At 47.7% G+C, this 25,221-nt stretch overlaps 1 protein-coding gene across 1 annotated transcript; it reads right to left on the reverse strand.

Annotated features, from left to right (window-relative positions):
- On the reverse strand, nucleotides 1-24,917 carry Fhip2a (FHF complex subunit HOOK interacting protein 2A). Its single transcript, XM_040742300.1, has 17 exons — nucleotides 24,622-24,917; nucleotides 18,934-19,012; nucleotides 16,697-16,866; nucleotides 14,895-14,999; nucleotides 14,530-14,652; nucleotides 11,211-11,504; nucleotides 10,907-11,103; nucleotides 9,446-9,560; nucleotides 9,075-9,151; nucleotides 8,790-8,982; nucleotides 8,296-8,465; nucleotides 7,864-8,004; nucleotides 6,934-7,024; nucleotides 5,635-5,778; nucleotides 4,365-4,505; nucleotides 3,221-3,324; nucleotides 1-3,128 (listed from the first exon to the last, which is right to left on the reverse strand). Exons 1-17 carry the CDS (start codon nucleotides 24,664-24,666, stop codon nucleotides 3,023-3,025), a joined length of 2,295 nt encoding a protein of 764 aa, XP_040598234.1. The 5' UTR covers nucleotides 24,667-24,917; the 3' UTR covers nucleotides 1-3,022.
- Nucleotides 24,918-25,221: the final 304 nt, after the last annotated feature.

Below are 25,221 nucleotides of genomic sequence, written 5' to 3' on the forward strand. Positions count from 1 at the left end.
TTTTGCTTCAGTTACATTGATTTATTTTATTTCCCTCTTAGTCCTGCATGCACTGTTAGCACAAAAACTGAAGTTGATCGCCCCCTCGGGGAGGGGGCGGCGAGCACACAGTCATCTGGGAGCTTCTTCATCAGCAGCCACCATCAGTGACCTACACGATGTTCATAGAAAAAGGTACCAAATATCCTGTTTAATGTAAACAAGGCAGGAGGCCAACAGATATTAGTGACAATATTTTACAGGGCCAGAAGTAGGATTATCTGTCTTAACACAGCAAGCGTCATGATGACATGCATATTTTACTTTATTGTACAACCCCAAATCTACAATTACCATATAGTTTATGGGTTTAGCATTTCAGTGTAACTTCTTCTGTTACACAGTAAACTTAATAACTAAATGGTAACTGTAGAGCAATGTTAATAACTTATGGAGACGTTACCATGAAAGTATGAAATCATTCTATAATTTGTGCCCTGTAAAATTAATTGTAACAATCTTTACACTAGCAACAGTGTAAGCAAGCTAAGGGTTTTGGTCCACATACATATACAGACCAAATATGGTCCATATACATATATATATACACACACATTTATATACACTCATGTACAAACACAATAATATACAGGAAACCCAAAAAGCTACGAATCCACTCATAGCTTCATATTGCACAGATACATTATGAGAGCATTACATAGTTATAACATGAACACTATAATAAAAATTGGCAACGACAAATCTGATTTTGTCAAGTGAAGAATGGCTCATTACTGAAAATAAACCCAAATACTACTGTTAGGAAGTTAAAAAAAAAAAGTGCACACCTATTTCCTATTTATCCAGACGTGAAGCAGGCTAGGGTTCAGTTTGGAACTCACCATGACAACCACTTGCTAAGGAGGTACTTTCCACCCACACAGTCTGTGGATAACAGGAAACAGCCGGTCTCTCAGACTGTGAGAAGAGTGATGTCATACATGGTTTCCTTAACAAATCAACTTAGTTCCATGACCTGTGCTGACTTTAGGTCTGAATTAAATATAAAAAAGAAATTAAACTCGGAAGAGAAGTGGGCTCAACCTAGCTGGTTACAACAACTTAAGAAAAACCCTATTCTCAGAAGCAGCACGCACGCACGTTCTCACACACACACACACACACACACACACACACACACACACACACACACACACACACACACACACCACAGTTAAAGCTTTAGTGAGCTCATCTGCGTGGATTAGCAGTGGGTCCTGCTGGGAGGTCAAGGGTGGGTGAGTATTTGGTCTGGGAGGTCACCTCATTGCTACCACACCTACTGAGCACTAGCAATGCACTGAGAGATATCTGATCCCTCTCAACGCCTTGTTTTAAACACACCTTCATCAAAGCAGACTGTAGCGACACCTAAAAAAAGGAGGTGTTGTGGTGATTCTTGCATGGACTGGTCAATAAATACAACAAAACAAACCATTTCTCATCACTCGAAGCCACGGAAGGAAAGTCATGCAGGGAGCCACTATGTCCTGATGTTACTGTTTCACTTAACGCATCTCTTCAATGAGCAAAGAAAGATTTGCATCGTGTTAGAAACGTAGAGCTGTTTTGACAATGATGATCATTCTAGAACTGAGGCCATTCATATCTTTTGGTGCTTTGTTTCTGAGTAGCAAAACTGAACTATGAAATGAATCAGAAACGCTAGTAAAACAGACATGCTCTGAGGACGTGCCATGAGCTGTGGCACACACGTCTGGTGACATCTCGGGGGGTGGGGCAGACCCCCTAGAGCTGAGCCTCCTGACATCGAAGAGGAAGAGCCTGCCGTGTACAACTTCAGGGGCAGGGACTTGAGCGGCGCATCTGGGTGACCGCACCCGTCACCTGAAGACCACTAAGATGGGGAGACTGGGTGACCTGCAGCTGTGCCCGGCAACCTGGCTAACCTAGACATTCCTGCATCCATAGCACGTGCACACACTCAGTTTCCTCAAACCCTTTAAGGTGTAAACTGAACATGAAAAGACCTTTTAAAAAACTCTCTCTGGACTCTCTTAAGACAAAAGACTGAACAAAACGAGAAACAGATGTAAACACTGAGAGGCCCTTGGCATTCTGATTGCTGCTTAAAAGAGTTATCAGCCAGTCCACACCTGGACATGACTGCTTCAGTAAGAAAATCAATTATAAAACAATTTCATAAAGCAATTCTCAGAGAGGGAATGGGGGAGGTCTCAACCCAGAATGTGCTAATTAGCTTTAAAAAAATACTATTTTAGCAAACACTACCAATGATGAGCATAAGTCCAATGCCGCAGCAAAAATGACAGTTTAAATAAACTGGGAACCACACATGAAAATCAACCACAAACATGGCTATGTGCACAACAGAGTAAAAGAACATTTCTTTTAAAAATATATATTAATTAATACTTTCTTTATCATATTAAATTGTTATCTTACAAAGCTGAGGAAGTTGATGTCACTCTGCGTGTTTTATCTTCTAGGGATTCTTTTGGTGGTTCCTCAGCTACATTTTTTTCCTCATTTACAGTTTTCTTAAATATTTTGTATGATAAGAATCTTAACCTTAAAAAGTTATAAAATAAGTGATTTTTTTTTTGCTGCTGATTAATACAAAAGAATGTAAGCATTTGAGTCCCAGAGAATGTCAAAATGCTTTGCGCTGCCTGGAAGGAGAGTAAAATAACAGAAACCAGCAAAGCCTGACATCAGGGGTCCTGCAGCTTTTCAGTCACTGGAAACGTCGTCTCCTGAAGCTCTAATTGCATCCCGGGTTTCCAACGTGCAGTTTATACAGAGAATCATGTCAGAGCCGGGGGGAAATGACATCAGGCCCGTTCACCAACAGCAGTCACACAGTGGACGCCTACTTCATTCACAAGGTTTTCTGTCCTCTCGTGGCTGGGTGTGGCTGGGTCTTCTTGGATGAAATGTACACAGTAACTCGGGTTCCCAGAGACCTGGGCGACTACGGCTGAAGCCTGGTGACGCCCACTCACGGTGTGGCGGAAGCGTGGTATTTCACAAACGCAATGGCCGCCAGCTCCTTGCAGAACTCCTCTAAGACGATCACGCCCTCCAGCAACGTGATGTGGTCGATACTGGAAAAGACAGACAGAAAACCAGGCTTACAGCACCAGGCTGGGCTGCATCAGATTTCTGGGTAAATTATGTAAAAAACCGACTAACTTACATGGGGCCTTCGGGCTCCAAGCCGAGCAGGCGCTTTCTGACCAGGAGAAGCTTGGGGGTGAAGTCTTGAATGCGCTGAATCCTTACCATGAGGTCACCAACAACCTGCGTCAGAAGCAAGAGCTCAGCTCCCGAGTGACTCCAAAGGGATGCTCGGATAGAGGAACCTTCCTTCCCGTCCCCAAAGGACCCTAAGTGTGTGTGTCACTATTACCGCTGACCAACCAACTCTTATCTACTTTTCAAAACCTAAATGTCAGGGTTGGGAGGTGACTCAGGGGGTGAGATGCTTGCTGGGACAGTGTGAGCACCTGAGCTTGGATCCCCAGCCTACGTAACAGCTGGGAGTGGCGGTGCGTGTCTGTCACTCCAGCACTGGTGCGGGACACGGGACAATCCCAGGGGCTCACTGGGCAGCTGCCCAGCAAGGGTGAGCTGTGGGCTCAGCAGAAGACCTGGCCTCAAAAACTAAAGTGGAAGACAGCGGACATCAACCTCTGGCCGACACAGCAGCACACATGGCCAAGCAAGCTGCACATGCATGCATACAGCAGGGGCCCGTGCACACGTGTGCGCACTACATAAATAAGACAATTTTAGATTTGCTACATGTATGTATGTATACCACATGCATGCATACAGCAGGGGCCCATGCACACATGCACACATGTGCGCACTACATAAATAAGACAATTTTAGATTTGCTACATGTATGTATACCACATGCATGCATACAGCAGGGGCCCATGCACACATGTGCGCACTACATAAATAAGACAATTTTAGATTTACTACATGTATGTATGTATGTATGTATGTATGTATGTATGTATGTATACCACATACATGCTTGGAGCTGTAGACTTCAGAATAAGATGGTGGATGCCCTGAACTGGAGTTAGGGATGGTTGTGAGCCTCCGTGTGGGCGCTGGAGACTGATTCTGGGCCTTACAAAGAGCTGTGCTCTTAACCCCTGGTTCACATATCAACAGCTGAAATGAATTTTCTTAACTCTGATGGTTCAGAGAAGAGCAATTATCTGCAAGCAGGAGATACACTCTGTGTCACACTAACTACACACAGTGAGACGGGATGCCAGTAGGCAGGTGATCAACCCCAGAGAACAGGATGTTAATGAACTCACCCTGACGATCACAGAGAAGAGAGATCTGCAGCCAGAGGCCAAGTTAACATAGGGATCCAGAAGGTACTCGTGGATGTGTGGGTGTGGGAAGAGCGACAGCCTGGACAACACTGATGTCACCTGAAGGTTCACGTCGTACGGCTGCGAGGAAGCAAGAGCACAGATACTCATCCTGTGCCTTCCCGACACTTCGATGTGGCCTCCCCCACTCCCCGTGCCCCTCCCAGCCTCTTCTGCAAGGGAGACAGGGGCAGCTAAATTAGCCCTTACCATGGAAGTCAGCGCACTTACCGCACTGTGCTGAAACTTACAAACAGAAAACAGACACAGACTACAGGGAGACAAAGCCTCAGTCCAGCTCACGGCTGCTGTATGTAGGCTGAGGCCATCAGACCTGCCAGCGTGTCAGATGTGGTGTTAACTAAGATCCACAGAGGACACACTGACCCAAGTCCTGATGAAGACGGCGTGCCAACTTTTAAACATAGCAGCATAACTTCAGGCCCACTCTCCACGACTCAACATGCGTGTGTAGCTCCTCAGACATCTCTTGCACACAGTACCACAACATCCCTAGAACCTGATTGTTCACTGCTGTCACAGGCCATAGGTAACCAGCATGAGAGAGAACGGTGAACTTCCGATGGAGCCCACGCACCCCTGCTAGCTCTCGCCTTCCAAGCAGACACAGGAAACCGGTGGACTAAAAACTACCTGAAAAGATGGACAAGGCAGCGTGGGACAGCCAAGAGCTCGGGGCCAGGTTTAGAGCCCGTGGACGCTTGTTTTATTACCATTCACTGGCGACAGTGGAACCAACCACCAAATCTCTGGTACTCAGCAGAACGGCAGACACGCGGATAACACAAGTTTCCCACACACTCTATCACAAGGTACCCAGAACACAGCTCCTGGCTTTAAGTTCAACTGCAGGCTTTCTTACTATGAACTCATAAACACAGGGATTTTTCTTTGAGTCACCCTTTTGCAAAATCTTGCCTTAAACAAGACAAAGGAAACGAAATCTGAAGTTCCAGTAAAGGACTGAGTTTAAAGCATGTTTTCCTACTTGTGTTTACAACAGAATAGACACACACATGCAAGCGCACACACTCATACACACTCTCTCATACACACACACACACACACGCACGCACACACAGAGCCTTCTTCAAGAGCCAGTCCATTGGCTGTGGGGATTCAGCCTGTGGACCTTATCTAGCAGAAAGGTTACTTCATGAGTGAGCCACACTGGTGGCTGATGTGTTACCTGATCAAGAATTCTTCCCATTCTGTCAAATAAAACTTTCAAAAAATGTCCTTCAAAGAAGGCTGCTTCTAAATCACACTTCTCCAGCGGTTTGGGGGCGCCCGGCCACTCCCATCGTAAACAGACGGCACAGTAGTCTCGGAACTGGGGGAACATTAGAGAGACACGGCTCGGGGTGAGACAGAAATAATGTCCTCAGATATTGTATAAAGAACCACATGATTGTCACTGCGCCTGACGTGTCAGGTGCGAGAGACGGCTCAGCTCCTGACCGGGAGGTGCAGGGGACATTACAACGGCGGTTTGACCTTGAGAAGTGGTTCCTTCAGTACCCGCTATGTCCCTTCCTTTATGGGACTGAACCCTTCTGTCATCGCGGTAGATTTGGAGAACATTTACCAGGACGGTTCAGAGCCAAAGCCTCAGTGTGTCTGAGGTGTTGCATGGAATGGATGGACAATGCCTCGTGCCCAGCACCTTACTGTTCTTAGAACATACAGACGTCAGGCATGTCACCATGAAAGCATGGAACAGTGCTCTCCAAACGGTGGTCCTTGGGCCAATGCTGACCCTCAGAGTCTTGTGACTGCCATCGGTGACAAGACTGGAAAAGCGAGAGTTACCAGGCACAGCTTGTATAATCTGACTAGGCAGTTTCCTACTGGTCAATAATTGGGAGTTTTTTTCAATCTATTTTCATTTTTCTAATAATTCATCCCCTATTGTTTTTAATGAAGTATTAGTATATGAATGCATGGAAATAAAAACTAGTTCTGGAGAGCAGTGGTGGCACCGATCTGTAACCCTGTCACCTGGGAGAGGGAAACAAGAAATCCAGGCCATAAGCAAATTCAAGGACAGCCTGGTTAACCTGAGACCCCATATCAAAAGTAGACAGATTCATAGAGATAGATGATAGACAGATATAGATGATAGATAAGGACAGATGATAGAGATAGACAAATGATAGATGATAGATACAGATGATAGAGAAAGACAGATAGATACATGATTGGTAAAGAGATGATAGATCAGAGGTGAGAGATGGCACCCAGAAGACACACAGATGGTAGAGATAGACAAATGACAGATAGAGGATAGGTAGATGATGGACAGACAGACGGATGGATGGATGATTGACATTGTATTTCTTAGGTGAGCTGCCTCCTTTCTTTTGAGTAAGGATTTCTGGCAACTGGAAGAGATAATGGGAGGGGGCAATGCATGTGCATTTTATATCCCCCACCCCGTCCCATCCCCCCTTTCTCCCCCCCAAAATCAGTGAGCCGTGTCACTTACCTGCCTATGAGCATCTCTGAGGTAGGTGTCATACCCAGTGCCCTCAACATGGTAGGATGACTTTGCTTCATCTGGTACTAAACAGAGGAAACTTGAAAGGAAAAGGCCACGATGAGAAGCTTCCACTGCTGTATCTTACACACTAAGCATCAAATTACACAGCGAGCTTAACCAGCTATAAATGCAAACGGAAACTTGGAAATCAAAGTACACATTGTTTTAATAAATGGTAGCTCTGTTCTCAATTACCAAGTAAAGGTTTTATTAAAAAAATAACTAATTCTGTATGTAACAGAAGCCTAAAAAAGACTTAATACTATTGTCCAATAAGGGGCTGCCTTACTTATTAATCTCAAAAACTAACTGTAAGTAATTTCACATTTGAGTGCGATGCAATTACTTTATGTCGCTTGCCAGGACCAGGCACATCACTGACAGCATTAAGAGCAAAGACACTAGAGAAAGCTGCCATGAAGAGACATTTTAGAAAAATGTAAAAACACAAATTGGCAAAAATACTTCAACATCTAGCACATATGGTAGTGAGCACAATTTGTCAAATTGGTGCTCGTCAATGTTGCTGTAGTTGGGAATTATGGGATACTAAGTCGTCTCTATTAGATCCTTGGTACACTTAACCATCACTCCTTTTTCAATTTTTCTTTCTTCCTCTGTTGCCGTGCTAAAGGTCACCCCCAGGAGCAGACACAGACTGTCTGTGCTCCGCCACTGGGCTGAGAGAAATCCACTTCTCTATTAAGCTGGGTTTTTCTCCTAACATCAACTGTGGCCCCAGCTGTCACTTGCTACACAACGAGAGAAAAAAGCTAACAGCACTGTAAAGACTGGACTCACGGTGACACTCCTGTGACGGCCTAAGGGCGGAGCTGTCGGATTCAGAACCAGCCATTCACACAGTGACTCACTCACCTGTTGACGATTTTATGGACTTCTGTCTTGCCATCATTTTTGGGGTGGTCTGGACTGGCATGGGGTGAACTGATCCATTCTTGATTAGGCAGAGTGTTATCTGGTGAAATGTCAGTAAATAATGGATCTTCCTCCAGATCTCTAAGTTTAATTTAATGATGTATAAAAAACAACATTTATTATGACATTTTCTAAACCAAAATATTCTTTGCTAGTTTCTGAGAAATATTACGTAATTTCTCTAATACAAAGAAATAAGGACTAATGTAATCTTCATATGCAAATCCCCACTTTACATTAACATCTCCAGGGCTCATCGCTACTTTTGTTAACGGGTTCCATGAGTATTTAGCATCTCCTGACGTTTACAAGGAGCTGGCTAAACTACCTGGGAGGGAACCCGCACACCGGCTGGGGAGACACTGTACTTACACGGCTCCTGCCATCAGCCCATTCTCCACCACATCCTTGTCTTCCGGACATAAAGGTTTGTATTCCGTATAGTTTCTTTCTTCAAGGTTTCTTAGGACCAAGTTGTAAAGGATGTGCTCGTTGGGTTTTTGTAGAAGATGCTCAAACATCCTCAGGGTCATTATGCTGATCTGAAAGCCAAGGTCGGCAGAAGCCGCAGGAAAAACCAGTCTCCCGTCAGATGCCCTTCTTGCCACCTCACAAGCAGAGGCCAGGCAGGTGGCTCGGTGGGTAACGGGGCCTGACACCAAGGGTGATTACCCGAGTTCCACCCTGGGCCACACACGGTGGAGGAGAACCCTGCCTCCTGAGAGCTGTCTCCCGACCTCTACACGTGCACTGTGACGTATGCTGCTGTGGCCACCACCCCCTCCCCCACCATCAAATCAATCTCAAGTACGTTAAAAGACAGCATTTGGAAGACTCTAAGCCCAGCACTGTCGCGCATGGCTTACCTCGTCAGATATGTGGTCACAATGTTCGATTAACCGATGTCTTAGGGGATGCCTGCTAATTTCTGACAGAGTTTCTGGCTCCCTCTGATCTCCGAGAATGAAGACCACCATTTCCTGAAGCAGGACGTCCGAGGTCACCTGCCGGACAATGCGATGCAGCAGGGCCGTGGACGACAGGATCCCCATCTCAGAGCTAGGTGTGGCGACAGACAGACAGACGGACAGGCAGTCAGAGGGAGGAGTGACGGGAGCAGTGACTACTTCTGTAGGGGAGAGGGCACTCACGTCTGCATTAGCTGAGGTTCCATGACGCCGATGAAGAACCTTTCGTGGATGGCTTTGGCGAGAGCAACAGCAGCCGTCTAGAACACACCATGAACATCATAAATCGACTTGGACCTAGAGACCACGGGCTCTCACTAGAAGCCACGTGGAGGCGGGACCCAAACCATTTGCTTTTATCCCACCCAAACCCCAGTAGCTTTGGAGTAATCAACAGCTCCCCAAGGGGAGAGCTGGAGGGGAGTCACCGTGCAGCCCTGTGAGTTGTAAAGCATTGCCTGTGACAGACAATTAAGACCCTTCTGGAATACCACCCGAGCTGTCCTTAGTAAATACATTTTAAACCGATGATCCACACAACAGAGCGTTCACACCTTTTGTGCTTCCTTGATGAGCTGGTCACAGTAATCGAACCAGGAGAGAAATGAAATTAAGGCTCGCTTCCCTGGGAAAGCCGAGGCATCTTCTTTATGGCTATATGAGTCCAACCTGCACGACACGGGCGCAAACTGAGGCCAGGTCAGGGTGCACACAAGCCGAAAGGCGGCACCTGACGGAACTCGTCCACACACAGATCAATGCTGGATCCCACCCAGAGAGGTCAGGGAGACCTGGATATGAGACATCCCCTCAGACTAAAGCTGGACATCAGCTCTCTCCTTAGGTGGGAGAGGCTGATGCAGAAAACCCCCCCAGCAGACAGTGGGGGAGCAAGGGGATGAACGGAAGGTCTGCCAATGGGGGCCGATCTTTCTGCCCTAAAATCCAATGTGCTCACGACGTTAACGAGTACAGCTGCCTAAAGACACAGCAAAACACAGTGTGGGGACAAGAGCAGAAGGGTAAACTTCGGAGAAAACAGCAAACGGTAAACAGACTGAAATACTGGGCTGACCGTGACCTAACTCAATGAGCTAAGAGGGGAGGAAGCAGGGTGGACCTCAGAGGAGCTGGGGAGAGGGTGTGCGTGTGATCACGATATTCTGTGTGAAATTCTCAAGTAACCAACATAAACATGTAATTTTTAACAACAATGAAGGTATTAGGCTGATGGTAGGTGGCATGTTTGTGACTAGTTTTAATGTTGCCTTTATTTTAAAACAATTTATAAATGTTATACACAATTCATATTTTTTGCAGATTTTTATTTCTGGTGCTTGCGTGTGTTGTGTAGAGATGTGTGTGAGCACAGGCTCTCACGAGGCTTCAAGAGCAAATCCCTGGAGTTACAATTATAGGCCGTTGTGAGCTGCCCTGTGCGGATACTGTGAACGGAACTCTGGGCTTCTGGGAGAATAATATGGGTTCTGAGCTTCAAGTTGCCTCTCTAGGCTAAAAAATCCTATTTTCCAATGAGAACAGAGTGGATGAGTTTGGAAGCAGAACTGAAACAGGGAGTTTACAGTGCAGTCACAGGACCCCCAGCCTGTCTGGGGCAAGGGGAAGTTACAGCTGGAGGCCAGCATGGTCTATAAAGCAAGACCCAGGCCAGCCAAGGCTACAAACTGTGACCCTGTCTCAAAAACAAAACAAAAGAAGACAAAGCAAAAGAAGTCCCTCTTCTAAAGATTTCTGTTGTTAACATAACAACTCGTTATTGATCCCGACATAAACCCTATAATGGGCAAAACAAAAGGAGCTGACTCCATAACCCTGGATTGTTCACATACCACTTTGTCACCCCTAAGTGACAAATACAATTTGAGTCTCAAGAAAACACTCCATTTAGTGATCACAGCAGAGCTAGCTAATTTTTCAAAACTAAGCACAGCAGAAGGAACTGAGGGATGCAGGCGCCCAGGCGGGCCCTCTGTGGGAAACAGGGCGGTGCTTACCCCCAGTTAACGGCCTCCACAGTCTCAATGTCTAAGGGATCCACCGACTGAGGCAGGGCCTTGTACAGGGAGGTGAGTCTGCCGGTCAGCAGCTCACTCAAGCAGGTGCTCTGGGCAAGGCACTTGGCAGCCGCCGGCTCCGGCAGGCTCACCAGGAGCATCAAGCCCTCACACGCCTTCACGGCTATCCGGCCATCCTGAGAAAGAGCACAGGTGTTATCTGCAGAACTAAACACGACAGGGTCCAGCATTTCTCATTAAGGGAAGAATAAACTTGTTTGGGGAGAGCAAGGCGGTGACTCACAGGGCTTCTTGTCAGGGTCAACAGAGAATTCACTAGGTTGTAATCCTGCTTTGGCGGAATGGCGGAGGCCTCTGGCAGTGAGGTGACACTGAGGTCATCCAAGCTTGCAGACAGGTCATCCATGTGGTGAGGGGGCTCATCCTCTGACTCTGCGTGTCCCACCCCAGTAGCTCCTGACAGCTCCCGAGGCGGGCGGCACTGGCTGCTGTCCGCTGACACAGGGTCCTGACTCTTGGCGGCATCTTCTGAGGTGACACCCTGAGTTCCTCTGGAAGCCAGTGACTTTGACTTGTTCTGAAAAGGGGAGTATGTCTGGTGAGGGTCATGCTCCAAGCGGAAATCATGCTACACAGTGAGGGCCTCCTCAAACAGACAAAACCCAGAGATCACACAAGAATGACCTCCTCCTTCCTTTCCGATGTGCTGGGATCATGGCCAGTTCCTCACGAGGGCTACCCAGGCAGGTCCTAAAATGGCAATCCTGCCTTAGTCACTAAGTAGCCTTCCAGTAGCCGCTGTACCAGACCTGTGCCATGAGGCCCAGCTTGGATTTTCCTATGACTAACATTTCAGGTGCCTAATTAAAGTGTACTAAGTGTTACGTCAAATGGAAATGCATAGACTCAGCCACATTTTAGATGTGACGTTGCAGTCACATGAAGTCACCGACTCCCCACACTAATTACAAGCATTTGACTCTGACCACACAATGAAGGACATTAGCGACAGCTACCTGACTACCGAGGAGCTCCAGTACTCGCAGGTGTCAGGGGCTGCGTTTTTGGTTACTAAGTTATTACAGATACGTCAGCTCAGTGTGAACCCTGCTGGGGGGGGTACAAAACTTCCATAGTTCAGAGGCTGCCAGCATTAGACCTGAGGTTTCCACGGAAGCCTCAAATTTTCTTTAATTAGTAAGAACGTTTTTCTAAGGATTTCCAAAACCTTAACCTCTGCTTAGGAAAACATGAGAAACTACTTTGAAGACATTTTTATTTGTCTCAGGATTCGATTTGCTTGCCTGATGCCCACATCCACATACTCTTTTTTTTTTTTTTTTTTTTTTTTTTTTTTTGGTTTTTCGAGACAGGGTTTCTCTGTGGCTTTGGAGGCTGTCCTGGAACTCGCTTGGTAGTCCAGGCTGGTCTCGAACTCACAGAGATCCGCCTGCCTCTGCCTCCCGAGTGCTGGGATTAAAGGCGTGCGCCACCAACGCCCGGCTAACATACAAAGACTCTTAACCAGCCAGAGGAAATAAGTTTCAAGGCAAATATGTCCTGCTTCCCATTTGACATAGAACAGAAATCAAATTATCCACAAGGTAAGTTGATGGGGGAAGTCCTGTGTATATGTCAATAAAGCACTGCTGGCCAATAGGGAAGCAAGATAGGTGGGACTAGGAGTCCAGGAGGACTCCGGGTAGGAGAAACACAGGGAGTCAAGATGTAACCGCCATAGGGATAAGAAGCCCGGAAACTTTTCCGGTAAGAGAAAATACTTAGATTAGCAATTATGGGATAAATACTTAAGCGTCTTGTGTGTTATTTGGGGACTACAACGAGGCAGAGCCCAGGCAACTGGCAGGAGAAAAACCAAGCCGCTGGCAAGGAAAAGGCATCTCTTTACAGTAAGTTCTCCTAAAATAGGCCCATCACTGACGTCATCAATGGGCACGGGGAAGGCTGAACCGATTCACAGGCCTCAGACACCACTGCCACCGCTGTGTGAAGGTCACCAGCCCAGTCTTGAGACACATGAGCTCATGGCACACAATCCCTCCATGCAGCCAACAACTCGCCAGCTGCCTATGGAGTCTGCAGCATCTGATGCTTTGTAAAACAGCATCATGGGCTGGGGAGACGGCTCAGCCTGAAGGCGCTTGCTTCAAACCTTATGACTCGAGTTTGATTCCCAAGACCTCACAGCGGAGCAAAGTAGTTTCTACAACTTGTCCTCTGACCTCTACACAGACCTCGGCTATACTGAGAATTCTAGGCCAGCCAGAATTCATTCAAAAATGAATACCAGCCAGGCATGCAAGCAGAGGCAGAAAGAGTACCCCAAGTTCAACGCTAGCCTGGTCTACATGGCAAGTTTGGCCCAGCCTGGGCCACATAGTGAGACAGTGAGATCGTGTCTCAAAACACAAGCAAGGTGACGAAATCTCATAGGCAGTCAAACTAACCTATTTCTTATACAAACATTAAGAACGAAACAACTGTAATGTGGTCTAAGTAACGCACGTTTAGGAATCCCAATTCTCGACTTACGGAACTGTTGAAAAGGAAGATAATAAAGGCACACAGTAACAGAAAACAGGCGTTTCGTGGCCCGCCCGAGTGCTGCACACAGAATTAAACTCATGCAATGTTGCGGCTGAGATACCTGCCAGCCTCCAGGAACCCAAATTACAGACAGGAACCCAAATTGTTCAACAACAGAAGACAAAACAAAGCATTAGAAGGACAAACACTAGGAACCTCACAGCACCCTGAGACGGGGGACCCAAAGGCATACATGGCTGACAGAGGAGCTGACAACAGAGCCCTCTCCCTAGAATATCCCTCAAGGGTTTCACTGCCCAGAAAAGGAAAGGGCCCAGGCAACGCGAGGTTGTCAGAATGCTCTCCTCCAGGCACGGGGCCTCAGCTGAGGTTCCCAGCGCCCACCACAGTGGAGTAAGCCTGTGAGCCCTGCAGCTGGGCAGGCGGAGTCACAAGACCCCTGGGGTGTGCTGGCCAGACAGTCCATCCTACCGGTTAACTCCAGCTTCAGTGAGAGACTCCGTCTCTCACACTCACAGACACACACACATACATACACACACACACTCACGATATGTAAACATACATTTTAAAAATCCAAAAAAAAAATTCCCCCCCTCCAAAAAAAAGATCCAAGGGAAAAAGAAAGTGAACAAAAGCAGAAAGGACACACTTTATTTCCCCTTTAAAGTAAAACTTAAAACACCAATTAAAAACCGGCCATATCTTGACCATGGCTAGAAAAACAGTACAGTACAAAATACTACAGCCACCCAACAGGACACAGAGCTGCTGGTAACTCAAGATTCCGTACAACCTGCCCACTCTGCACCTGCTGTCCTCCCCGGCTCCTCCCCGGCTCCTCCCCGGCTAAGAGTGTATCTGGCTCAACTGCATTCCTTGAAATTTTCTTTCTATCGTGACTTCAAGCTGAAATAAACAACATTCTCAAATGAAAACTACTTCTGGTAGGCAGAACTTGCAGACCTGAACTGCTCCCGAGGACTTCATTTCAATTTCATTAAGGGGCTGCAAGCCCGAGCAGTGTGGCATACCTCAAGAAAAAAGTTAACCAGGTAGGGGTCCTGTTTCAGCTTCGCACACACGATGCACAGGAACTGGATCTCCTCGTTTTCCGTCGGCGTTGCAAGGACCTCACCACAGAGTCGAATTAATTTCTGTCAAAATAGTTTTTTAAACTTTAAAACACTCTTTGCAATATTATGGAGGTAAAGTAAAAAGAAAATGTATAGAACTTTACAGAGAAACATATATATATATATATATATATATATATGGTGAGGTATGGAAAAAACCCAAATGTTTGCTAATCTTCATGCTATCAGAATAATTTCCAATTCAAAATTACTTGTACACAGAATTCAATGTGCTTTTAATCTGAAGTCAGGGAGGTGGGTACCTGCACAGGCCTGTGGACATTGATGTGTGGAAGCAGGGGCTGCCGGATTCTTCCCAGAAGCTTGGTGTAGAACAGTAAAACCTGCTGCTTCATCCCCGGAGGACACTGTGCACAGGACAGATAACACAGGCAGATGTTCACAACAGGACAGACCAGGTCTGTCAACATAGCCCTACGCAAAGTCAATGCCAGTGGCCAGGTAATGACTTAGCCCTAATGAAATTTCCCATTAATGGTCCTGACTGGCATTCTAGAAACACAACTATACACCTGAGATCATGCGTGGCACATGGGAGCACAGCCTCGGGGAATCACACACCAGGGGAAGCATGCAGTATCGAGACCAGCATGCTTCAGGCACCGCCAGACTGGTTACGGCTGGGACAACACGGGCCTACGAGAGCAGGCTGACGCGCGAAAGGCTTATCTCGTTACTTACAGCAACGAGCAGTTCATAACTAATACACAGACATTAGTAAACGGGCCTCTTGTGCATTGACTCCTTTAAGCTAACGGCAAAGGTATTTGGATTATAAGAGCATAAAGAACATTACTAGGGAAGTTCTCAGAGCATTACTAGGAAGTTCTCAGAGCATGCTGGCTACTTTGCTGGAAAGCAGTGATCCTGATGATCACTCTGGATTACAGGGACATGAGTCAGCTAAGTGATATGCCCTGTAATAAAGTGGGTGACACGGCCGGCATGCAATTACACAGTCGTGAGACGTGTATGTCTGAGGGTCATCACAGGCTGCTATCTGGAAACAACCTAAAATGTAATCTTCAGCACGGTGACCTTTTTAAGAGAACAACCATCTTGTATCATTCAGATAAAATGCTAACGATATTTATAATCACTTGTATCAGAAACAAATTTACTGGCAGGACAGCCACTACCATCTTGCTGAAACATTAAACTAATTTAATTCAGTGCTGTAAAAGCCCTCACTCCAAAGGATGGGGCCAAGGGAGCGTGACGCGGTTCATGTTCTGAGAGGCAGGCTCACCCCTTAGAAAGGGGTTCTTAACTCAAATGCACCTCAAGTAAACTGGGGGTACTACAGACTTCCTTAAAAAAGTGTCTTTAATTTACATAATTACAACTCTGTGGTATTCAAATGACTATTGTTTCATTTTAGTCTTTTACATTACCGAAAGTCACAGAACCACTGACTTTTCGAGGGAGAGGGGACCCCACAATCATTTCCAGCCCCCCGAACCTGCAGTTCAAACGACACAGGTCACACCCGAGTACAGGTGTGCAGTGGGTAGCACTGTGGAGCTTGTAAACACTATGGTATCTGCACCACCACAAAGGCAGCTGACGCATTCTCAGAGCACGCCCTGTAGCTAAGGATGCATGAATTTGAAGCTTTTGTGGCAAAAAATACTATTTCTGTTATAATATCAGATTTGCAAAGATTTTTCAAAACTCGTTAGGCCTAAAACTTGTATTGCACCCACCATGATGGTTCAGTGAATTTCAGAGTAACCAAAGATGACCCTTTTAGCGCCCGGGTCTCTTACGGCACAACTGGCGTGTGGTTCTCATCCCCTCTGACTGTGAGTGCATGCACTTGAGTTTATCTTCCCAAATGTTACCCTGGGATTCTAGGCAGCTAAGCAGGAGTGTGGTCAGAGCTCTGGTAGCTCTGCTCTCTCTATGGATGCTGCACAGGACACACAAATCGCCCATGTCCCCAAGCTTAGGCCAAGCACCGTCAGGTGCCATTACTATCTCTGTACTTGAGGTGCCCGCCTGGAGCTTTGCCTGCATTACGTAGAGGGGGTCGGGGACTTACGTCGGCTTTCCCTAAGGTGTATAATGTTTCCAAGATCTTGTGGTGGAGCAGGTATTCCATACATGGCCCGGTCTCTCCAGACTCTCGCTCATTTTCTTCCTGGACCAGTATGTCTAACATCTGATCCAGGTGGGACGGGATGTTCGTATCAGTCACCGGGGCTTTATCATCTAAACAACAGAAAAATCATCATCAAATACTGAGACACTTCTTAAGCTTCCCGTGTACAACTACATGATCCTCTTTTTCCTCCGTTCCAACTCTGACTGAGTGGAGTCCTGATCCACACGTGTGAGGTGTGCTCACAATGTGGCTGTCTTTGTTAAACAGCATAACAGTGATCCATGGCCTGGAACGTATCTTGTCACTGAATACTCCTCTATTATCATTTAGGAATGGCCTCTGAAAGGGAAGACTTGACTACCGGCTCCTAGGTGATCAATGTCCCTGTGTCCCCTGAACACGCTTCTGCCGGCAGTACCTCCTGCTCTCCTGCTCAGAGCTCGGCTCACTTAGAGCCCAGGTCAGACCCTGCCCCCTCTGACTCCCTTTCTCTCCGTCCTCTGTCTATCCCAAGACTCTACCTGGCTCGGCATTTGTCCCTCCCTAGATAACGTGCACACCTGCTTCTGCTACTAGATAGAGACAAGATCCTTTAAAGAAGAACGCATTTCCTTAAAGCCCCAAGAAGGTTAAAAAAATATATCAATAACAAAAACTAGCAGTAATATTAAAATATGGCGCCTCTCAACAACAACAAAAAACAAAAACAAAAAACCTCTGCAGGCCAACCGCTACACATGAGGCACTCTCAGTGCATGTAAACTTACTTTACATCTGAAGGGGCCACACCATGGCCTTCACTTACTGCAGAGCTACTCAGGCTTCTTGTCTTGCAAATAAGAATTACTTCTGACCTCATGGGCTTGCCAAACATCACTCTCATTTCCTCTCTTGTCTCATCTGCAGATCCGCTACTGTGACTGCACAATCCTCCAGAGAGCAGGCGGTCAATCCCAACGCACAGACGAGTCTCTTTTTTAAGAGACTAGAACTCAGCCAGGAGAGTGCTCTACAGCCAAGCTACCCCATCCCAATACCTTACATCTTCTGAAGAAATGTCAGCGGGGGCGAGGGGTGAGGCGGGGGAATGGGGGTGGGGTGTACTGGGGAGGCGGCTCAGTGGGCAGAGTGTTTGACACTCAAGCATGAGGACCTGGGCTCAGATCCCAACACCCACGTAAAAACCAGGTGAGGTGCTGTGTCTGTGATCCCAGTCGTGTGGGGAGGGAGAAGATGGGTAGGTCTTGGGAAGCCACTGGCCCCGTCAATCTAGCCAGTCAGTGAGCTTCAGTAAGAGACCTTGTCTCGAAAAGGAAGGCAGAGAGGGCCAACAAGATGGCTCAGCAGGCAAAGCTGCTTTCTGTGCAAGCCTGGAGACCCGAGTTCAATCCCCGCAGAGGACCAACTCCACAAGGTTGTATTCTGGTCACTACACATATACCAAGGCACGCTTATTCATCATACACACACGCACACACATACACACACACACACACACACAGTGGGGTTGCGGGGGAGGAGGGGAGGGACAGGGACAGAGAGGGATGGAGAGACTGACTGACTGAGGAACCACGGGTATGGCCTTCTGTCCCCCTCTCAGGTCTTTCTTGCACAATTCTCCTCAGGAGGACAAGCCACACGCTGTCTACACATTTTCTACCCATTTTCTCCTCAACTTACTCACAGATCATCTTTCCTTAGTGCCATTCAAACAGGGCTCCTCAAGAACACCAGTGAGGGGTTGGATGGATGGGTCAGCAGGAAAAAGCACTCTGTGAGGGCCTCTCCAGACAAACATGGCTGAAGGGCAACATGGTCTTGTCTAGACTGAAGTAGCCACCTGCTCACCCCACACCAAAACACACACTGCCACCCCCCACCCCCCATCCTGCCTGATTCCTTTCCCCTTAACACTTAGCTGACCCACGACATGGCTGTTTCCGCTTACTGTGTGCCTACCCAGAGTCAGTATCTACGCTCCCTCAGGGTAGAGCTGCTGTGACTGCTGTGTGTGTGGGACTGCCTACTCAGTTCCCAGACACTGCCTAGAACAATGCCCAACAGGGAGATGTAAGACCCTAAAGGAAGACGCAAAGGGAAAAATCGCTTAAAGTTAAAGATGAAATACCTGAAAACCCATCTTGAAGCAGATCACAGGCACGGATGTTCCTTACCTGACGTTTCTATGTAGTAGTGGGTAATAGCCTTCCAGTGATAGACAAAGTCTTCTTGCAGTGGAAGAGACGGGGCAAGCTACACAAACAGGAAACACAGACTTAGAGCGAGGCGTTACAAACTCCTGCAAACTTTAATATTATACTTGTCTGTGATGCAAGAGAAACGTCAAAACAAGGGTAAACTTGACTTCATGTCAGGTATCAAGTGAAATCAAAGTGAGCTGAATCCAACGATGCAAAGTGATGTATTAAGAAAACCACCTTTATCAATACTATTATTATTCAACTACAGCATTCAACTTTCCCCCTGTTCTCTGTTATCGCATAGCTTCAAAGGTGACTAAACCAAGGCACCATGCCTCTGTGACAGGGACTGTAAAACCACATCACTGATAACCAGAGGTCTTCCTACCTGGGACTTTGGAAGGGGAAAGGGTGATGAGCAGCTGGCAACAGCTGACACATCAGCACAGCAAACACCAGCGCCGCCAACACCGCCAACGCCGTCACAATCAAATTAAACCGCTCCCTACTGCTTTTCTGTGTAAACCTGGGCCAGTGGGCAGTGTGTATTTTTAGCAAAATAACTGCATGAACCGTTACCAACTCAAATTCTACCAAATGCGTTACATTGCAACCTTTGAAACGCACTTCGTAAGTCTTAAGGCCAGATTTGCAGCCCTTCAGCCACCTGGCTGCAAGTGGACCAGCATTAGGAATGCATGTTAAATGGAAGGAAGGGGGAGAGGAAGGGAGGGGGGCATCCTAGGTGTCTTCACCTTCTGTCAGAAACACAGCTCTGACCTACAGCAGGTGCAGTGTAGAGGCTGACGGCTAAACTGCATTTCATACTCCTTCCCGAAGCGCCGAGAGAGCCCAGCCCTTCATCATGTGGCCAGATGCTGTCATGTACAAAACTCACACTTGAGAGTGCAGTTTTTTTGAGTACACATATGCACACGCACACACACACAGACAGACACGCACACACACACACACACACGAACATATGTGCACACATCTTCATCATGTCTTAAGTCTATGGTTTTGTGTTGGGTCGAATTCACAGCTTCTCACAGCTGCAGGTTGGGGACACCCACCAAATGACCCGCTGATCTCTCCTATACTTCCACTGGTATCTCGGTGACCTTTGGTTTCCCATCTAGTGACCTTGAAGTTGACAACTCTGTCAACACAATTTCTCAACTCTTGTGCAACTCACAGGTCAGTCACAGACACGTTAAGTGGTTCAATCCACAAGGTGAAATACATTTATGAAAAGAAAATGGAACTGAAGAACGCCAAGCTTCTTAAGGCTGATTTTTCCTACATTTGTGTGTGTGCAGAGGACTTGGCAGAGAAAGTAGATAGGCAGCTAAGCTTTGCTTAGCTTTATGGAGTCACATTGTCTAAAAAGGGACACTGGAGGAGGTGACTGCGGCTGTGATGGAGTAACGATTTCACCTTTAGGTGGTTACACAGTATCCTTCCTCCAGCTTTGCTTAGCTTTATGGAGTTACATTGTCTAAAATGGGACAGACACAGGAGGAGATGACTGCGGTTGTAATGTAGTAACAGTTTCACCTTTAGGTGGTTACACAGTATCCTTCACAGCAGGTCCCCAGACTGGAGGCTTTGCCAGTGTGTATGGGTAGCCTTGCCATAGAATGCCATCAAATCCCAGGCAGGAGGGCGCTATTACTCCAGTGCAGGAGGGCAACGGCGGAACTGTTCTGAATAGCTAATAACTTAGAGGGGCTACTTTGCGAGACTGCAGTCAACTTGACTTTTCTGTTACTAACAGGCAAATAACCTGCTAGCATTGCATAAAACAATCATCGTCTGAAAGGCAGCAGGAGACTGTTGGAGATTAAATTATCAAAACTCTCATCTCCATAGCCACTCCAATTTGCCAGGATACCTATCTGTGACTTCCGGTTCTCCTACCTGGGACTTCCTGTCCTCCTACCTAGGACTTCCTGTTTATCCTATCTGGAACTGCCTCCTCTCTAGAAAGTTTCCCCTCTCCACTTGTAAGTGCTGGGGCTTCGTCCTAGCCCTGACCATCACTTAAATGCTTCTCTCCCTTAGGCTGGACCATCCATCTCATCATTTAGACTCCTGGTTTCAAGTCAGTGACGGTGCCGAATCAGTACCAAACTATTTATTCCATGAAGCACGGGTGACCCACCAGTTACCGACAATTGATATGTAGTCATGCAGTCACACGCACATTAATGAATCTCTATTCATTGGTGGAACTAGAGATCAAACCAAGGGCCTTAAGGAAGCAAACACTCCACTATCAGGCCACACCCACTCCACCATCAGGCCACACCCCCAGCACTCCATTTTTTGTTTATATTGCAGCAGGGTCTCACTATATTCCACGTAGTCCTTGAACTGGAACTCGAAGTCGTCCTGCCTCAGCTGCCTGAGTGCTGAGATTATAGGTGTGTGCCATGCCCGCCACACCCAGCCTAAACTAGTGCATTTTAAATTCTCATTCAGAGTTCCTCTTTCACTCAAACTCCCATCAGAGACCAAAATACCAGTTACGTGACTTGCCTTAGGTAACAGAGCTTTCTGCTGGACACCTGGACTCTGTCTGCGTGCATAAAAGAACATAAAAGAACCGACTGCACAAGGTCTTCCGGCCACCACCTTTACTTTAATGGTCCACAAAATGCACATCCTAAAGGATCTTTTGGAGTGCTCCTTTCCACCCCAAACTTATGTCTTTGTTGTGTTGTTTGTTATTTGTTTGAGGCAGGGTCTCCTTTAGCCCCAGCTGGCTTCAAACTCACTATGTAGCTGGCCTTGAATTCCTGGCCCTCTGGCTTCTAGCTCCTGAGGTTCCAGGGACTTCAGTATTATCCTTTTCTGACCTCTAGAGGCACCTAGCATGCACTAGGTTCATATACATACATGCAAGCAAAACACTCATACACATGAAATAGAGTAAATCTAAAAAGGTTAAAAAAAAAAAGCAGGGGTGGGGGGGTACTGAGATGGCCCAGCAGTGAAAGGCACTTGCTGGTGTCCGACCACCTGTGTGTAATTACCCAGAACTCACAGGGTGAAAGGTAAAGACATTCTCAGACTTCTACCTGATCAAGTGAAGTGGTCACACACACACACACACACACACACACACACACACACACACACTTAAAAAAACAAAAGGTCATGATAAAAATGTTTAGAAAAGGCCAGGGTTGGGGTTGCAGACTGTAGTATAACGATCCCCTGGCATTTACCAAGGCCCTGGGTCAAACCCTCAAAACCAGAAACTAAACAGAAAACCAAGCACTGCCTGTGGCCCAAGCACTTGGGGGGTGGGGGCTGGGGCAGAGAGGTCAGGAGGTCAAGGTTATCTTTGGTTGCTTAGCAAGTTTGAGGCCCTGTCAGGGACCTTGAATCAAAAACAAAAAACCCCAAACTCCTTACCTAACCTCATCTAGATGAATATATGTCTGACCAACCTTAAAACAAACAAACAACGAAAAAACAGAAACAAAACAGAAGGCTTATCTGACTGAATATGGACACTTAGACAATGCCAAAGGGTCAGGTGGGATGGCATGACTCTGAAGACAGACACAATGACAACTGAAAAGAGGTCCAGTCACCTGCTGGCCTGGGATCCCTTCCCAAGTCTGCAACCCAGATGAGTCTCCTCATTGGTATGCTGCATCAGAATGTAATTAAGGAATGGGAAGACTTGTTTTATGGATTTAAAAAAAAAAGTAAAAAGGTCATCATCATAACCAGGAACTAATTTGTAGTTATGAAAAGCATTCAACTACCAAAGGATGGCTTATTTATCATCATCTAGGAGTTTTCCCCCTTCTTGAGGGGGCATCAAAAAAGTATTCTTTTAAGGGATGAAGGACCAAGTCTATAATCCAGCCCTTAGCAGATGGAGGCAGGAAGGTTTGCAAATTTACAACTCTAATTTTGTTAGCTGACCCTACACATCAATGTGGTATTTGATTTTTTTTTGTTTTTCTTCTTTAAAAAGTGATGTGAATTTGAAACTGATTAGGTCAGGGCCAGCCTGGGCTACACGAGACCCTATCTCAACAAAAAAAGCAAAGAGGAGCCAATCAGATTTCAGGAGGTTACTTTCTCTTAGTAAATTGTGTGGGTGTCAGTTCAGCTTAGAAACCAGCACTGAGCAAATGAACTTGACATTTCCACAGGCCAGATATTTATTTCCTGGACTAGGTAAACCTGGTGAACTCATTCTCCTCACTGATCCAAGCAAGACAGAGACACTGAGTGAGCACAGAGTCTCACTCAGGTAATTTGGAAAATGTTAATGACACAAGCAATTATAAAAAGATTACAACAACAGAAAACACAGGCCTTGGGACAAAAAAAGAGTCTATAAACCAAAAACCCTAGATAGGTTTGGTGACATGCCTAGAACTTAGCACTCCAGAGGCTAAGCCAAGAAGTTCAAGGCCAGCCTGGGAAACTTGTTAACACTGGATCTCAAAAAATAAAATAGAATAAAATGAAATTCAGTGGGAGAGCGTTTGCCTACAACATGACAGGCCCCAGGTAGTTTAATTCACGTAACTTATTCCTAATTACCTTACTTATCATTATATTGTTTGATGATTCTTTAGTGTAAGTATAATTCAAAGCGTCAATATAACTGTTGTTAAAACTTCTAAATTATTTCGCATATGCTTCTGCAGGCTGACTCTATACTAAGCAGGAAAAGTAAAAGCTGCGTCCTGCGCCCTGGCCCCTCCACCCACATGTCAACACTGCTCCTCACCCTCCTTTCTTTCCTGGTTTGCTGTGTCACCTGGGGGGAGGGGGACGACAAAAACAACAAAACAAAACAAAAAAACTATTCCTCGTACTACGTAACTGGCACTTGTATTAAAGTTTTGTCTCCACAACTGAAATTTACAACCCTAATTTTGTTAGCTGACTCTTAACATCACCCTGGTACTTCTTCTTTCTTTTTCTTTCCTTTAAAAAGTCGTGTGAAGTTGAAAGTACTATTATTAAGTCATTCTCAACCTGTACGCAAAATGTCATTATTATTATTTTTTAAGGCGAACACTCATTTAACTTTCGTCACACTCAACCCAGAACGAGCAAGTACAACAACGCAACGGGCCGTGTGGAGCCAGGCGTTCTCTTTTAGGTTCTTGGGGGGTCTGTGAGGAGGGCTTGAGTGAATGTCCCTCCCCTGTGTGTGCGCCGCTTAGGATCAGCCTCCGAGCGCAGCGGCTGCAGGCTGCGGCCAAGAGCGTCCGTTCCGGGAAAGCGCATGATTACAAAATAAAAGGGGGGAAAAAACAAAACAGATGGCGGTGAGCCGGGCGATCGCGGACCTGCAAACTCCTGCAGACCCTCCGTCACCCAGGCCCGGCCGAGGTGGGCCGCCGGGGCCCGGGCGAGCAGGCGCCGGTTACCGGCGTCACCCGGGCCCCGCGGTCCCCGCCGCTCCTCTCCCCGCGCCAGCCCAGCCCGCGGGCCCCGCCGTTCTATTGTCTGGCGCGGCGCTGGCCAGGAGGCCCCGGAGGTTAACGGCCAGGAGGCCCCGGGAGCCGCCCGGTCCCCGGCGGGAGGGCAGAGGCCGGGCGAGCAGGCGGGCGAGCGCGCAGGCCTCCCCCGCAGCCTCCCCGCCCCCCCTCCCCACGCCCCGCGCGGCCTCACCGCCTCCACGGCGTGCTGCAGGATGGACGTGAGCTTGGAGAACATCCTGTCCCGGGACTGCAGCAGCCTCTCCCGGGACGACCTGGAGAGCTCCTCGATGCGCCGCCGCCGCCCCTGCTGCGGCTGCCCGGGCCGCTCCAGAGTGAAGGCGGGTGCGGGCGGGCCCGGGAGGGGAGCGGAGGAGAGGGCGGAGGGCGAGCGGGAGGCGCGGCGGAGGCTCGGAAGGCGCGGGGCCCGCGGCGGGCGGCTCCGAGGACGCTCGGCTGGGACTCGGGGGCCGGCGGAGCTGCTCGGAGGCGGCGGCGGCGGCGGCGGCGCGGACACCGTGGCAGAGGCTCGGGCTCTTCCGGCTCCGCTGTGCCCGCCGCGGCCTGCAGGGGGCGCTGGCGCGGCCCTGGGAAGCCCTGGCCTCCGCTGCCTGCGGCGCTGGACGTGGGGCGGGGCGGGGCGGGGCGCGCAGCGGCTGGCGGGCGGGGCCGGCTTTGCAACCGGACTCTGCTCGGGCTCGGGTGTCCGTGAGCCGCGCAGGGTTAGGGTTTTGCAGACACGCGTTGACCATGCGAGTCTGGAAGGCCGCCAGGGAAATTACCCGCCTCCCTA

The sequence above is a fragment of the Mesocricetus auratus genome, unplaced genomic scaffold (assembly GCF_017639785.1).
Source record: "Mesocricetus auratus isolate SY011 unplaced genomic scaffold, BCM_Maur_2.0 Super-Scaffold_4256, whole genome shotgun sequence".
Taxonomy (NCBI): domain Eukaryota; kingdom Metazoa; phylum Chordata; class Mammalia; order Rodentia; family Cricetidae; genus Mesocricetus; species Mesocricetus auratus.

Excerpts from the sequence above, each read along its gene's own strand:
- Fhip2a (XM_040742300.1), bottom strand. The coding sequence starts at position 24,666 with ATGTTCTCCAAGCTCACGTCCATCCTGCAGCACGCCGTGGAGGCG. Across the intron at positions 14,653-14,894 it reads ATGTCCACAGGCCTGTGCAG|AAATTAATTCGACTCTGTGG; the intron begins GTACCCACCTCC and ends CTATTTTGACAG. Across the intron at positions 8,983-9,074 it reads GAACCTCAGCTAATGCAGAC|CTCTGAGATGGGGATCCTGT; the intron begins GTGAGTGCCCTC and ends CGCCACACCTAG.